We start from the raw sequence: 12,612 nt of genomic DNA, 5'->3' as shown, positions 1-12,612 counted from the left end.
TCCTAGTGATGAGGATATGGGAGGAGATCCTATGACTGAGTCTCCTGGGGCTGCAGCTGTGGCTGAGGCGGATCTACCCCAGGATGAGGAGACTGCTAGTTCTGAATCTTCGGAGACTTCCGGGTCTGAGGCGGATTAGGCTAGTAGGGATGGAAGTAGTGCTCTTGTGTACCCTTCTTTTGTGAGAGAAACCGTTAGAGTGGTTCTCATTCCTGTATATGTATGTTATCATAACTGTTTTGATTGCTACTTCCATGTTTGCTTTTGGTTGTGACTTTTGTATCTCTTTTGTATAAGCATGTTCATTTGATGTACTCGTACACTTTTCTAATATGAATATAAAGTATTTTGATTATCTTTAGAGTTTGACTTGCTAATACTTTAACTTTATATTTATTTTAAAACGTTCACCTTCTATAAGACCGATGGAAGGTAGAAGAGGTCGAGGGCGAGGAGCTAGACAATCTCATAACGTGGAAGGCAACCGAGAGTCGGGCGCTGACCAAAATCATGGATCTAGAGACGAGGTTGGGGAACAAGTGGCTACTGCCATTAACCGAATGACAGACATTCTGGAACGTTTGGCTAACCAACCAGGTCATGGAACTGTAAACCAACCCGTAAACCCTGAGGTGGGGAGGATAGAGCTCTAGAGCGCTTCCAGAGGTTTTTCCCACCTAAGTTCTCTAGAGGGTCTGATCCAGAAATGGCTGAGAGATGGTTAGAAAGAATTGCTGATATTTTTGCTGCTCTAAATTGCACGGAGGAAGGGCAAGTGGCATTTGCCATGTTTCAGTTCGAGGAAGCTGCCCAATCATGGTGGAACATGATAAGGGCCAAGTGGGATAGAAAACAGACTCCTAGGACTTGGGTAAACTTTACCCGGGAGTTTAATACTAAATTCCTCCTTCCGCTAACCCAAGAGAAAAGGGAAGATGATTTCATCAAGTGTAAGCAAGGATTGCTAAGTGTCGCGGAGTACGAGACACTATTCATCAAATTGTCAAAGTTCACCCCTGAGTTGGTGGCGACTGAACAGAGGAGGATAAGGAGGTTTATTCAAGATTTAAATGTGGAAATACAAGAAGGTATAGCAGCGGCCCAAATCACCAGTTTTAGTGATGCAATTGAGAGGGTTCAGAGAATTGAAAGTGCAAAAGCTCAATTGAGTGCCTTTAATACAAGAAAAAGGAATGCTCCTAGTGGTAGCCGTGGTCCAGTGGATGCGAATGCTCCACCTCTCAATTTTGGGAGAGGAATGAGTGGAGTGAACACCTCGAAAGCACCAAGAGGAACAATGACGAGAGGAGCTACGTCGAGAGGGGCATTTTCTAGAGGGACGTCAAGTGGAAAGGGATAGTCAAGGAATGTCCCACAAGGAAGCCAAGTATCAACTCCTAGTATGTATTGTAACTATTGTGGGAAGACTAATCATACGGAGGATAGGTGTTGGAAAAAAGAAGGGAAATTCTTGAAGTGTGGAAGTAGTGATCATCATTTGACTACGTTTCCTAAGGCTCAAGAGAGAAGTGGAGTTCGTCAGATGGACAAGCCAATCCCCAGTCAGGCTAGTGCAGTGGGGAATCGACTGAGAGTTCCAGTTAGGGTTTATGCCCTGGATCATTAGCAAGTTCCTAATCCAACGGAGGTTGTCAAAGGTACTATCCCTATTTTTCATCGTTTAGCTAAAGTCTTAGTTGACCCTAGTGCTTCGCATTCGTTTGTGAGTTCTGCTTTTGTGTGTGGGATAGATATAAAGCCGGTTAGATTACCTTATGACCTAGAGGTTAGAACACCTACGGGAAACCAAAGTCTGATTTCAAATCTGGTGTATAGGAACTGTGAAATTTGGGTTGGAGAAAGGAAGTTATTGGTAAACCTAGTGAGTTTGGACATCAAAGGGTACGATGTTATTATAGGGATGGATTGTTTAGTCCGATATCATGCTAACTTGAACTGTAGGACGAAGATTGTGAAATTTTGCATTCCGGGGGAAGTTACATTAAGATTGGATATGAAGGGAAGATTCGGTTCGTCTGCCCTTATTTCAGGATTTCGGGCTAGAAAGTTAATAAGTAAGGGCACTCAAGGTTATTTGACTTTTCAAATAAACCCTCCAAGTGATAAAGCGAAGTTGGAAGATGTGCCAATAGTGAGAGATTATCCCGACGTTTTTCCTGAGGAGTTAGAATCCTTACCTCCCGAGCGGGAGGTGGAGTTTAAGATTGATTTAGTGCCAGGGACAGCTCCCATTTCTAAAACCCTGATGGCCCCTGCGGAACTTAAGGAGTTAAAGATTCAATTACAAGATCTGTTAGAGTGGGGATTTATTAGGGAAAACGATTCGCCTTGGGGAACGCCTGTATTAATTGTCAAGAAAAAGGATGGGAGTTTGAGGTTGTATATAGACTTCCGAGGGCTGAATAATGTGACAATAAAGAACAAGTATCCTTTACCACTTTTTGATGAACTGTTTGATCAGTTGGAAGGGTCGGTAGTATTTTCTAAGTTGGACCTCAGGCAAGGGTATTATCAGTTAAGAATTAGGAAGGATGATATACTGAGAACTGCTTTTAACTCGAGGTATGAGCACTTTGAGTTTGTGGTGATGCCCTTCGGACTGACTAATACTCCTGCCGCATTCATGGACTTAATGCAGCGAGTCTTTAAGCCATATTTGGATCAGTTTATAGTGGTGTTTATAGACGACATTTTGGTGTATTCTAAAACCCGAGAAGATCATGCCCGACACTTGAAGATAGTGCTACAAACTCTAAGAGAGCACCAATTGTATGCTAAATTCACTAAATGTGAATTCTGGTTGGAGGAAGTATTCTTTTTAGGGTATAAGATTTCTAAGGATGGGATTTCTGTAGACCTATCTAAGGTTGACACTATTACTCAATGGAAACAACCAGAGACCCCTACGAAAGTTAGAAGTTTCTTGGTTTAGCAGGATATTACTGCCGATTTATTAAGGACTTTTCGAGAATTGTTGGGCCACTGGCTAATCTGACCAAGAAGCATGGCAAGTTTATATAGAATCCTAAGTGTGAAGTTAGTTTTCAAGAGTTAAAGAAGCGTTTGACAATGACCCTGATATTGACATTACCTAATGGGAAGGGAAGGATTTATGGTTTACTCAAATGCCTCTGAGGAAGGATTGGGTTGCGCTTTGATGCAAAATGGGAAAGTTATTGCTTATGTCTCTCGAAAATTAAAACCCTATGAACAGAATTACCCGACTCATGATTTGGAGTTAGTTGCAGTCATTTTTACGTTGAAAAGTGGAGACATTATTTATATGGGGTGACATTTGAGGTTTTTACGGACTATAAGAGTCTTAAGTATCCATTTTCTCAAAAGGAGCTGAATTTGAGACAGAGGCGATGGGTAGAATTTCTTGAGGATTACGACTGCACCATTAACTATCACCCTGAAAAGACTAATGTAGTAGCGGATGCGTTAAGTCTAAAAGCTCAAGTGGCAGGGTTAATGGTTAGAGAGTGCAGTATGTTGGAGAAGGTGAGCGAGTGGAATCCGCGCCTAGAAGGAGAAAATGTTGTATTTGAGAATTTGGCATTAAAGTCTCCATTGTTAGAATGTATTAAAGAGGCACAAAAGAAGGATGATATGGTGTAAAAATGGTTGGAAAAAGCACAGAAAGAGGGAACCCAAAATTTTAAAGTAGGGTCTGAAAGAGTACTAAGATTTCGAGATCGAATCGTGGTGCCCGGTGATGAAGGAATAAGAAGGAAAATATTAGGAGAAACACACTGATCTAAGTATACGACACACCCTGGGAGTAATAAGATGTACCAAGATTTAAAAGGGTTGTATTGGTGGGATGGCTTGAAAAAGGAAGTGGCTAGATTTGTTCAAACATGTCTTGTCTGCCAACAAGTTAAGACTGAACACCAGAAACCTTGGGGACTTTTGCAGCCTCTAGAGACACCCGAGTGGATGTGGTTTGGGTGGTAGTAGATCGGCTTTCTAAGACTGCACATTTCCTGCCGGGGAATATGAAATACTCTTTGGAAAAACTAGCAAAATTTTATATGGATAAAATTGTGAGGATACATGGAATTCCTATAAGTATCGTTTCTGATAGGGATCCGAGGTTTGTTCCCGATTTTGACAAAAATTCCAAGAGACTTTTGGGACCAAATTAAACTTGAGTACAGTATATCATCCCCAAACGGATGGACAGTCGGAGAGAACAATCCAGACTTTGGAGGATATGTTAAGATCATGTATAATGGAATTCGGAGGAAGTCAGAGTCATCATTTGACATTGGCCGAGTTTGCGTATAATAATAGTTACCATGCTTCAGTTCAAATGGTACCTTACGAATCACTATGTGGAAGAAAATATCGATCGCCGACCCACTGGGATGAAGTAGGAAAGAGAAAGATTTTGGATCCAACCACTATACCCTGGGTTGAAGAAGCATATGAGAAAGTAAAGATAGTACAAGAACGGCTCCAAACTGCCCAGAGTAGACAAAAGAGTTATGCGGATAATAGGAGAAAAAATTTGGAATTCGAAGTGGGGAATAAGGTCTTCTTGAGACTTAAACCCATGAAAGGAGGAGTTGTATCAAAGAAAGGGAAGAAATTAAAACCAAGGTATATTGGACCTTTTGAAATTCTTCGACGAATTGGAAAAGTGGCATATCAGTTGGATTTGCCTGCTAGTATGTCTAAGATCCATAATGTTTTCCACGTCTCTATGCTCAAGAAGTATCATCCGGATCCAACTCATGTGATTCACCTTGAAGATATTGAAGTAGATGAATCGTTTTCGTATGAAGAACATCCTGTGAAGATTCTTGATCGAGAGGTAAAGGACTTGAGAAACAAGAAAATTCCTTTGGTTAAGGTCCTTTGGAGAAATTATGATATCGAGGAATCGACTTGGGAGGCAGAAGAGGAGATCCAGAAAAAGTATCCTGAGTTGTTCGTTTAGAAAGGTGAGAATTTTGAGAACAAAATTCTTTTAAGGGGGGGAAGGATGTGAGGGCTCTAAAATTTTTACTATTTTTGAAAGGTAAATAATAATGATGAAAATATTTATATTATGTGATTTTGCCAAATTTTTGGTATTCTCATCTATTAAAATGTCATTTTACAACTTAGTTGAAAATTTTATTTTTAATTGCCCGGTTATCGTTTGGCTAGCATTAAGTGTGAAACTTTGGAGTGGTGGCGTGGAATTTAATCTTAAGATGAAATCTAGAGCATATAGAGAGTTTATAGAAATAGAAAAATGATAGGATAATATTGGTTGCGAAAAATCTAATTAAGGATAAGATGTCGCACGAGGATGCGACACATAAGAGAGTAGGTGAGGTGGTCCACCTACCACACTTTAAAGGAAGAAACTAGACTTGAGAGTTCATTTTCTTTCTTCCTCCTTGCGCCACCCGAAATTTAGAGAGAGAGAAAGAGACTTGAGAACTCTCCATTTCCTCCTCCATTTTGCTCTTGAAGATCACTTGGAAAACCATCAACCACCACATTTTTTTTTCTTCTTCTTCTCTTCTTGTTGAGCCGAGAGAGAGAGAAAGAGGGCAGCCAAGAGTAAAGGGACACCATCCATCTTGCTTCTTGTAGGTTTGTGGAAGAAATCACCAAGCAACCTAGAAGATCTTTGACCTTTCTTGGGGAAACTTGAAGGGGTGAAACTTGGAAGGAAGTTTTGAGGTTGAATCACACTAGATCTAGTTAGATTGTGATGCTCCCACTTCTCCCAAGGGCGAACCCAAGGGTATCGGCAGGACGTCTGCCCAACTCTCGCCGGGACTCACTACAATCCATAATTCAAAACTAGAAATACTTCAAATAATATCAATATATATTTAAAGTACTTCAAAACATTTCATACTTACAATTAGTTAACCTTCAAGCTTAAATACAACCCAACGGAATATGTACCATAGTCATCTACTATAATACAACTTAAAGTCTTCAAAAGGAAACAATTTAGTACTATTCACGAGCACTCTTGGTCTTGAACCCTGTTAAGGAGAATAAAAGCGTGGAATGAGCTAAACAGCCCAGTGAGGTTCTAAGACACTCTAGCAGTTCTACTAAATCAAATAATTTGAGCATAATACATGTATGATTCAAGGTTGCATATTGGCACATTAATATGAAACAGTTATCATTATGCAGAAATAAACACATATTGAAGGATACGGTGTTCCAGTGGAACCATTTTGGTCAACTTCACCTTATTACTTCATATCCCCTCGGTTTGTCTGGCCATCACCTTATCCCTTCAGTGGTAATACTCGAGTATACCGAAACGGTGGCCCAGGATTCCAACCTACCCGATCGAGCCCAATCCTGACTCGAGCAGGTTAGTAACCAAGGGCAGGATCCAGTTCAGATTAGAGCTTACAACATGCGCAAGTAATCAAGTAAATCGGTAAATCGGTTGAACGGTAGAAATTTGTCATTTTAGTTGGTCGAGTGAGATGAAGTACACACTCGCCTTAAAACGGTGGCAATTTCATAAGAGCAATGATAGGTAACACTTAACACTTAAACACGTAAGCAATATGCCGTAATTTCATATGAACACGGAATTTACGGTAATCAAGTAATCAAGTAAGCAGGTAATCAAGTAAATCGGTAAACGGTAGATCGATTGAACGGTAAATCGGTAATCGATAAATCGGTAAATCAGTTGGACGGTAGAAATTTGTCATTTTAGTAGGTCAAATGAGATAAAGTACACACTCGCCTTAAAACAGTGGAAAAGTTCATAGGAGCAATTATCAATAGCACTTAATAGTTAAACACATAATGACTATAGAGTAAACTTGTTGTAAAACTATTCAAGTCACGTACTCCTATATGGAACATTCACCAATTCAAAACAAGTGAGTAAGTATTCAAACAAGTGTTTAGACGTCCGCTTCGAGTTCCTCTTGAAAGTCCCCTTGAGCGCCTGAGCAAATAATAATTAACTTCACTCACAATCATGCATTTACCAAGAAAGGATGCACACTTATTTAGACTAAATCAAAGTCTTAAAAGAGAGCTTTAATTCTCTCAACTAGAGGTTCAAGAGTTAAGTTTTAAAGTCCAAAGAGAGACTAGCATCTTCCATGAAATCGAGTTCAAAACATTCAATCGATATCGAGAAAAGAAGTCAAGTTCCCGAAATTGTATTTTCTAAGTAATCGGCAAATTTCAGCTTTACACAACAATCTTTGGAAAATCGAATTTGGAGTTTGGCATGTCAAAAAATGGAAAACTTTACACCGTTGGAATCTTTGTTCAAAGTACTAAAAGTTCCTAGAAGACATTTTTCCAAAATTATAAACGGAAGACATTCAAATTTCAGCCCAAAGTGGCTGACTTGAACCTATAAGACAGTTTCAGTCTTAGTTTTCGGCAAACTTTGGAAATTCGGTAAAATTCACAGAAAGTGAACTAGCCTCCGAAATTTGTAACACAATAAGAAGTCCAAACAAGGTTTCAAACAGGACAAATAGAACTAAATTTTGAATTTTGAGCATTGATATATAATAGTCTGAAGTAGGCTGGAATTTGGGCACAAATCAGAAATTTTCCAGATTTGAAAAGCAAACTTTGTAGCATCATTTGGATATCAAAAGGTTGTTAAAATAACACCAAATTTTGTACACTTAAACCTCTATATGTGGACTACCCCTGTATCAAATTTCATGCAAAAACTTAAGTGGGAAGGTAGTTAACAAAATGACTGAAGTTCATAAAATGTTTCAAAGCAAATCTGTCTTCTTGCTTTCCTTTCTTTTCAAAACATTTTGCACAATGAAATCAGTCCCAATTCAATCCATTTTTGAAACCAAAGTCCTAGAAACATCTATTATATATTTGGTAGGTGATTGACACCAGAATTTTCGAAACAACATATCCCAAATCAAATTAGACTAGTCGGCTAGCAAGAAAGAAGGATTTTCCAGATTTCCAGCTTTACTGCAGTTTGAAAATTGAAGCATATCTCACTCAATACAACTTGAAATTGAGAATGGTTAGTGGCGTTGGAAACTAGATTCAAAAGGTTACATTTTATCAGAAGAAGTTGGAAATCTGTGAGGCCCCGATTAGTCCTTAAGTTGGATATTATGTGATGCTAATTATTTGTGTGGTAAAATTTGGGTTTTAGGGTTAATTGGAAAACCCTAATTTGGGTTATGATTAAAACTCTAGTTTTTGTATTAATCACAAGTTTGAGTTGTAGTTAGAGTTAGTTATGCTAGTGTGTGGTTTAGTATAGGATTCGATCCATTTTATATAGGTTAGGTAAGTTTAAAAGTTAGAAAATCCTAAACTAGTAAAACCTCTAGTGTTATAATTTATTAGAACCCTAAGTTGGGTTTAAAAACCCTTAATATTTCCCATGACAAAACGATTGTTGTTTAATTGCATGTGTGTATGTTAATACATGGTTAAGTATAGATGATTAAGTTAGTGGGGTGATTAGTAGAGAAACTAAGTAAGATTAATTAGTTTGGACTAGATTAAGTTTACGTCTATGGAGTAAATTGTAAGGAGTTCAAATGTTCAAGAGCAAGAGTTGAATAAAAGGTAAGTTGAAGTGTAAGGGTTAAAGGAGCAAAATGGGAACTTTTATGTGATTGGGTGTTAAGAAAATATCTTCTAATGTCTTGACTAGGCTTATGACTAAGCTTATATCTAGAAGATACAAGAGAAACCAAGTGATTAAATCACAAAACAACATAGAAAAAAAGAGAGAGAGGGCCGAAAATTTGGAGAGAAAAGAGAGAAGAAAAATCCCTTTGGTGCACCAACTTTTGTCCATTAAACTTGATCTTGGAGCCTAGAACAACAACCTTGGCACTTGATTGTAGTGGTTTGATCATCTACAGAGCTTCAATTAAAGGTAAATCATCCTATTTGAAAGTTGGTTTTTGGTGATTAAGTTTTGAAACCATGAAAAGTGATGCTTTTGTTGTAATTGTGCTCTCTTATGGTTCATATGGTGAGTATATGGTGGTTATAGAGTAATTTTATGGGTTAATTTAGTGATAATGTTGTTGAAATTTTGGTTAAGGCTAGGAGAAATTAGGGCTTTTTGGTTTAAGCTTCTCTTAGTCAATTGGGTTGGTGATTAGACTTGATAATGGAACTTTTGGTGTAATTAAGTCATTTGAATGGTAAACTCTTAATAAACTCAGGTTTGTTATGGAACCCTAATGAAAAAGGGAAATTAGTTTGGTTTAGTTAGAACTTGAAAGGTTGGTGTGTACTTGGCTAGCGTTTTGAAGTTAGTAAAGAACTAGTGGAATTGGAATCTAGATGGTGGGTAATATTTGGTAATTTGGGGAAGAAATTTCGGACCATTGCTAGGTCTTTTAGAATCTGGTATAGGTAGTATTATTTGGTATGAAATTGGTTAGAAAACTTGTATAAGACTCATAGCAATGGACCATGTGTTTGCAAAGTTCAAAAACAGGCAAAACTGGAAACAGGGCAGCTCACAAATCCGAACATGGGCTCTGTTTTTATTTATGCTGTGTGCTGATTCGGAAGCTGCTCAAAACATAAAAGTTGTAGCTTCTTAAGTCTTTTATGTGCCTGCAAAATTTCAGGTCAAACGGATCAGTGTAGCCTGAGTTATGGCCAAAACAATCTCTCCTGTTTGGAACACTGGATTGTGTTACGTTTTCAAATTTGGCCTCTGGCCATGCTCGGTTCGCCTGGATAACGTGCGAACTGAGTGTTGATCCCTTCATAAGAAATGTAGATCTTGGTCTTAGCTTCGAAATGGTATAAAGTGCATCCAAATCCGAGTTCCGTAGCTCCAGTTATGACCAAAAAAAGAACGGTTGTCAGAACTGCCTTTGAATTTGGCAGTTCTGACAGGAATTTTGGACCCGTTTTTCACCCTGGTCGGTATTGATTCAGGTTTAGGCCAAAACATAAAAGTTTTAGTATTATAACACACTGTCTAACGCCTTTAGAATTTCTTGATTTGGACTTGTGAGCTGTGAGTTATGGTCCGGCCAACAGACCCTGTCCGTTACCCTAGAGTGTAAACTTCTGGTACTGTTTTCCATAATTTTGACCTATGTTCATTCAGATCTAGGTTAAGGTGTTTTCACGAAAGTTGTATCCCTTCCTCTTAGCTTCGCAACGGTACCTCATGCACTTTGGTCCGACACTTGTAGCTTCAATTGCGTTCAAAACAGTTTTTGAGTCTAAAACGGTCACGTTGCCCTTCCTACTTCCGTAAGCCATTTTCACGCATGCATGTGCCAATGTTGCCATTTTGCTTGATTTATGCACTTTAGTAGCCATTTGTGTAATAATATGGTACAACCTTCTATTACAGACGGTGGCGAGTTAGACGGAGCCGGTGGGGCCAACTAGCTGTTACACCCGAAGTAATTTTTGCACTTGTACTGTTTTGTGATTTGGGTAAGTATTCAGGCCGTTTTTGTGTATAACTTGTTTATGTGCTTTGGTGTGGATGAGAGAGTACTTAGGCGAGGGTGTACTTGATCACACTCGACCTAAACCCTAATTTGTACTTGTGCTTCTTTATGAGCTGTGTATATATGAATTATTTTGGTACTGAACCCCTTGAGCTTGTAACTCGGGGTGACTTATGTGAAATTTGTGAAATATGATGAAGTTGTGGGCCCGATCTCAAGACCTAGACGGACTATTCGAGTCAGCCGGGGTTTGGTCGAAACCAGTCCAACCTAGTCTTAAGGTCACCAAGTTTGTGGTTCTGTGAACCAAGTTTGTGAACCGAGCTTGTGAATCAAGTTCAATTTCGTGAGGTGACTGGCCAGTGAGGGTGATAAGGTGTTAGGTGGGAGTACAAGTGGAGTTCTACGAACCCTTAACGGTGGTCGACGGAGTGTCGACAGGAGGTCACACATGGCACATGACGTGGCTTTGGAGCCAACCTGTATCCTTAACTTGTGTTGTTACTTTTATATTTTCGATTTGACATCTTTGTGACGTAATTGTTCGTATTACTGTGAAATTTATATTTTTATCCCTGTTTACCTACTAAGCATCTAGTTTACCCCTTTCCCTTTGTTTTCCTTAACAGGGGCCGACACGGGGAACTTTTGGCACTATCACTAGTATAGTTAGGCTTGGTTTGTAATAGCCGGAAAACTAAGATGTTTTTTCTTGTTTTAGTGACCTGTATAAGGACCCCTCTTTGGGTCTACTTTATATTTTGGTTATTAGCATAAGATAATGTAGTAGTCTGGATAACTCCTTTTGAGGATGTAAATACTCTTTTGGGATTGAATATATTGTGAATAGTAATCTTTTGGTTTATATAGTTTTATTTGCTTTGTGTTTTGAGTCCTGGCGCGAGTTAGGCAGGCGTCCCGCCGATACCCTCGAGTTCACCCTTGGGAGAAGTGGGGGCGTCAAAAAATCAGTTCATAAATAGCTCGAATTCAAGTGACAAGCCTCAGCTTACCACTGTGATTCGAACAGAATAGCAGAACAGAACAGGAAACTTTGGTGAACTACTACGGTTCACTCAGTTCGAACTAGATGGTGAATTTTATACTTTTGGAAATCTCCAAATGTCTAGTTTCAAATGCCGCAAACGACACTCAATTTCGACATCTGTACAGAGAGATATGTTCAATTAAAGAGACACTGTTCAGGTGCCCTGAACACGTTTTTCCAGATTTCTAAAATTTCGAAAATTCAACTTTTACTCTACCAATTCAAATGATTTTTCGTAGAAACTTTCTACACACCATATACAACATATATACATCAGTTTCAAAGTCATTTGAGCAACAAAAATTGGAGTTAAAGCCACGGCAAAACAGAACAGATTTTCGGTCAGCTTTCCTAGGAAATTTCCTTCAATCTTTCCTTCAATTTCTAAGCTTAATACTCATCACAACCACAATAACACTCATATTATCATAATATCAGCACATATACCCAAGGTGAGAATTCATAGAGCCCACTTCAACCATTTCAATCTAAGCAACAACAACAATATGGAAGCTACAAGCTTCATAGTCAAAACCGAAACCCATTAAAGCCAAGAAAATGGAAAGATTTGAAGTGGATGAAGGCTACCTCTTAGCTCTTGAAGAAACCAGAAATTTGACCACTAAAACTCTCAAGAAAACCTCCAAGATGAAGCTTTCCTCCAGACCAAGGTTAATCTCCAAGTGATTTTGAGGTTGGATGCAAAGTTGGAAGTGTTTTGGAGCAAGAATGAGCAAAATTGGAATGGAGTGCTTTCTTCCATCTTCCCTTGAAGTTGCTGGCCGAAAATGAGGGAGTGAGGAGAGAGAGATGAGGATTTGTTTGGGTGATGAAACTTGGAGAGAAAGAATGAAATAGTAGCTTTAGGTTGTGTGCAAAAAGTCAACTCTCGCTAGTGGTCGCGCGAGGGTTTCGTAACACCGTTTTCTCTCGGTTTGTTTCAATTGTGCACTAAACCTCTAATGTAGTTCCTTGAATATGGTGATAATCCACTCTTAGTATTCTAGTATTAGTTTCTTAAATCTCCATTTAACCGTTCCGGCTCGATATACGTGAACTTCCAATTCGCGCGTGATAAAGCGAAATTTTTTGAACTCATTCACCACT

General features: G+C 38.9%; 1 protein-coding gene across 1 annotated transcript; it reads left to right on the top strand.

Moving 5' to 3' along the window:
- The first annotated feature begins 706 nt into the window (after window positions 1-706).
- On the top strand, window positions 707-1,360 carry LOC113768305. Its single transcript, XM_027312602.1, has one exon. It carries the CDS (start codon window positions 707-709, stop codon window positions 1,358-1,360), a length of 654 nt encoding a protein of 217 aa, XP_027168403.1.
- The last annotated feature ends 11,252 nt before the right edge of the window (window positions 1,361-12,612 follow it).

This window comes from Coffea eugenioides, chromosome 1 (assembly GCF_003713205.1).
Source record: "Coffea eugenioides isolate CCC68of chromosome 1, Ceug_1.0, whole genome shotgun sequence".
Taxonomy (NCBI): domain Eukaryota; kingdom Viridiplantae; phylum Streptophyta; class Magnoliopsida; order Gentianales; family Rubiaceae; genus Coffea; species Coffea eugenioides.
The sequence above is the reverse complement of the archived record's forward strand: the minus strand, read 5'-3'. Positions and strand labels throughout refer to the sequence as shown.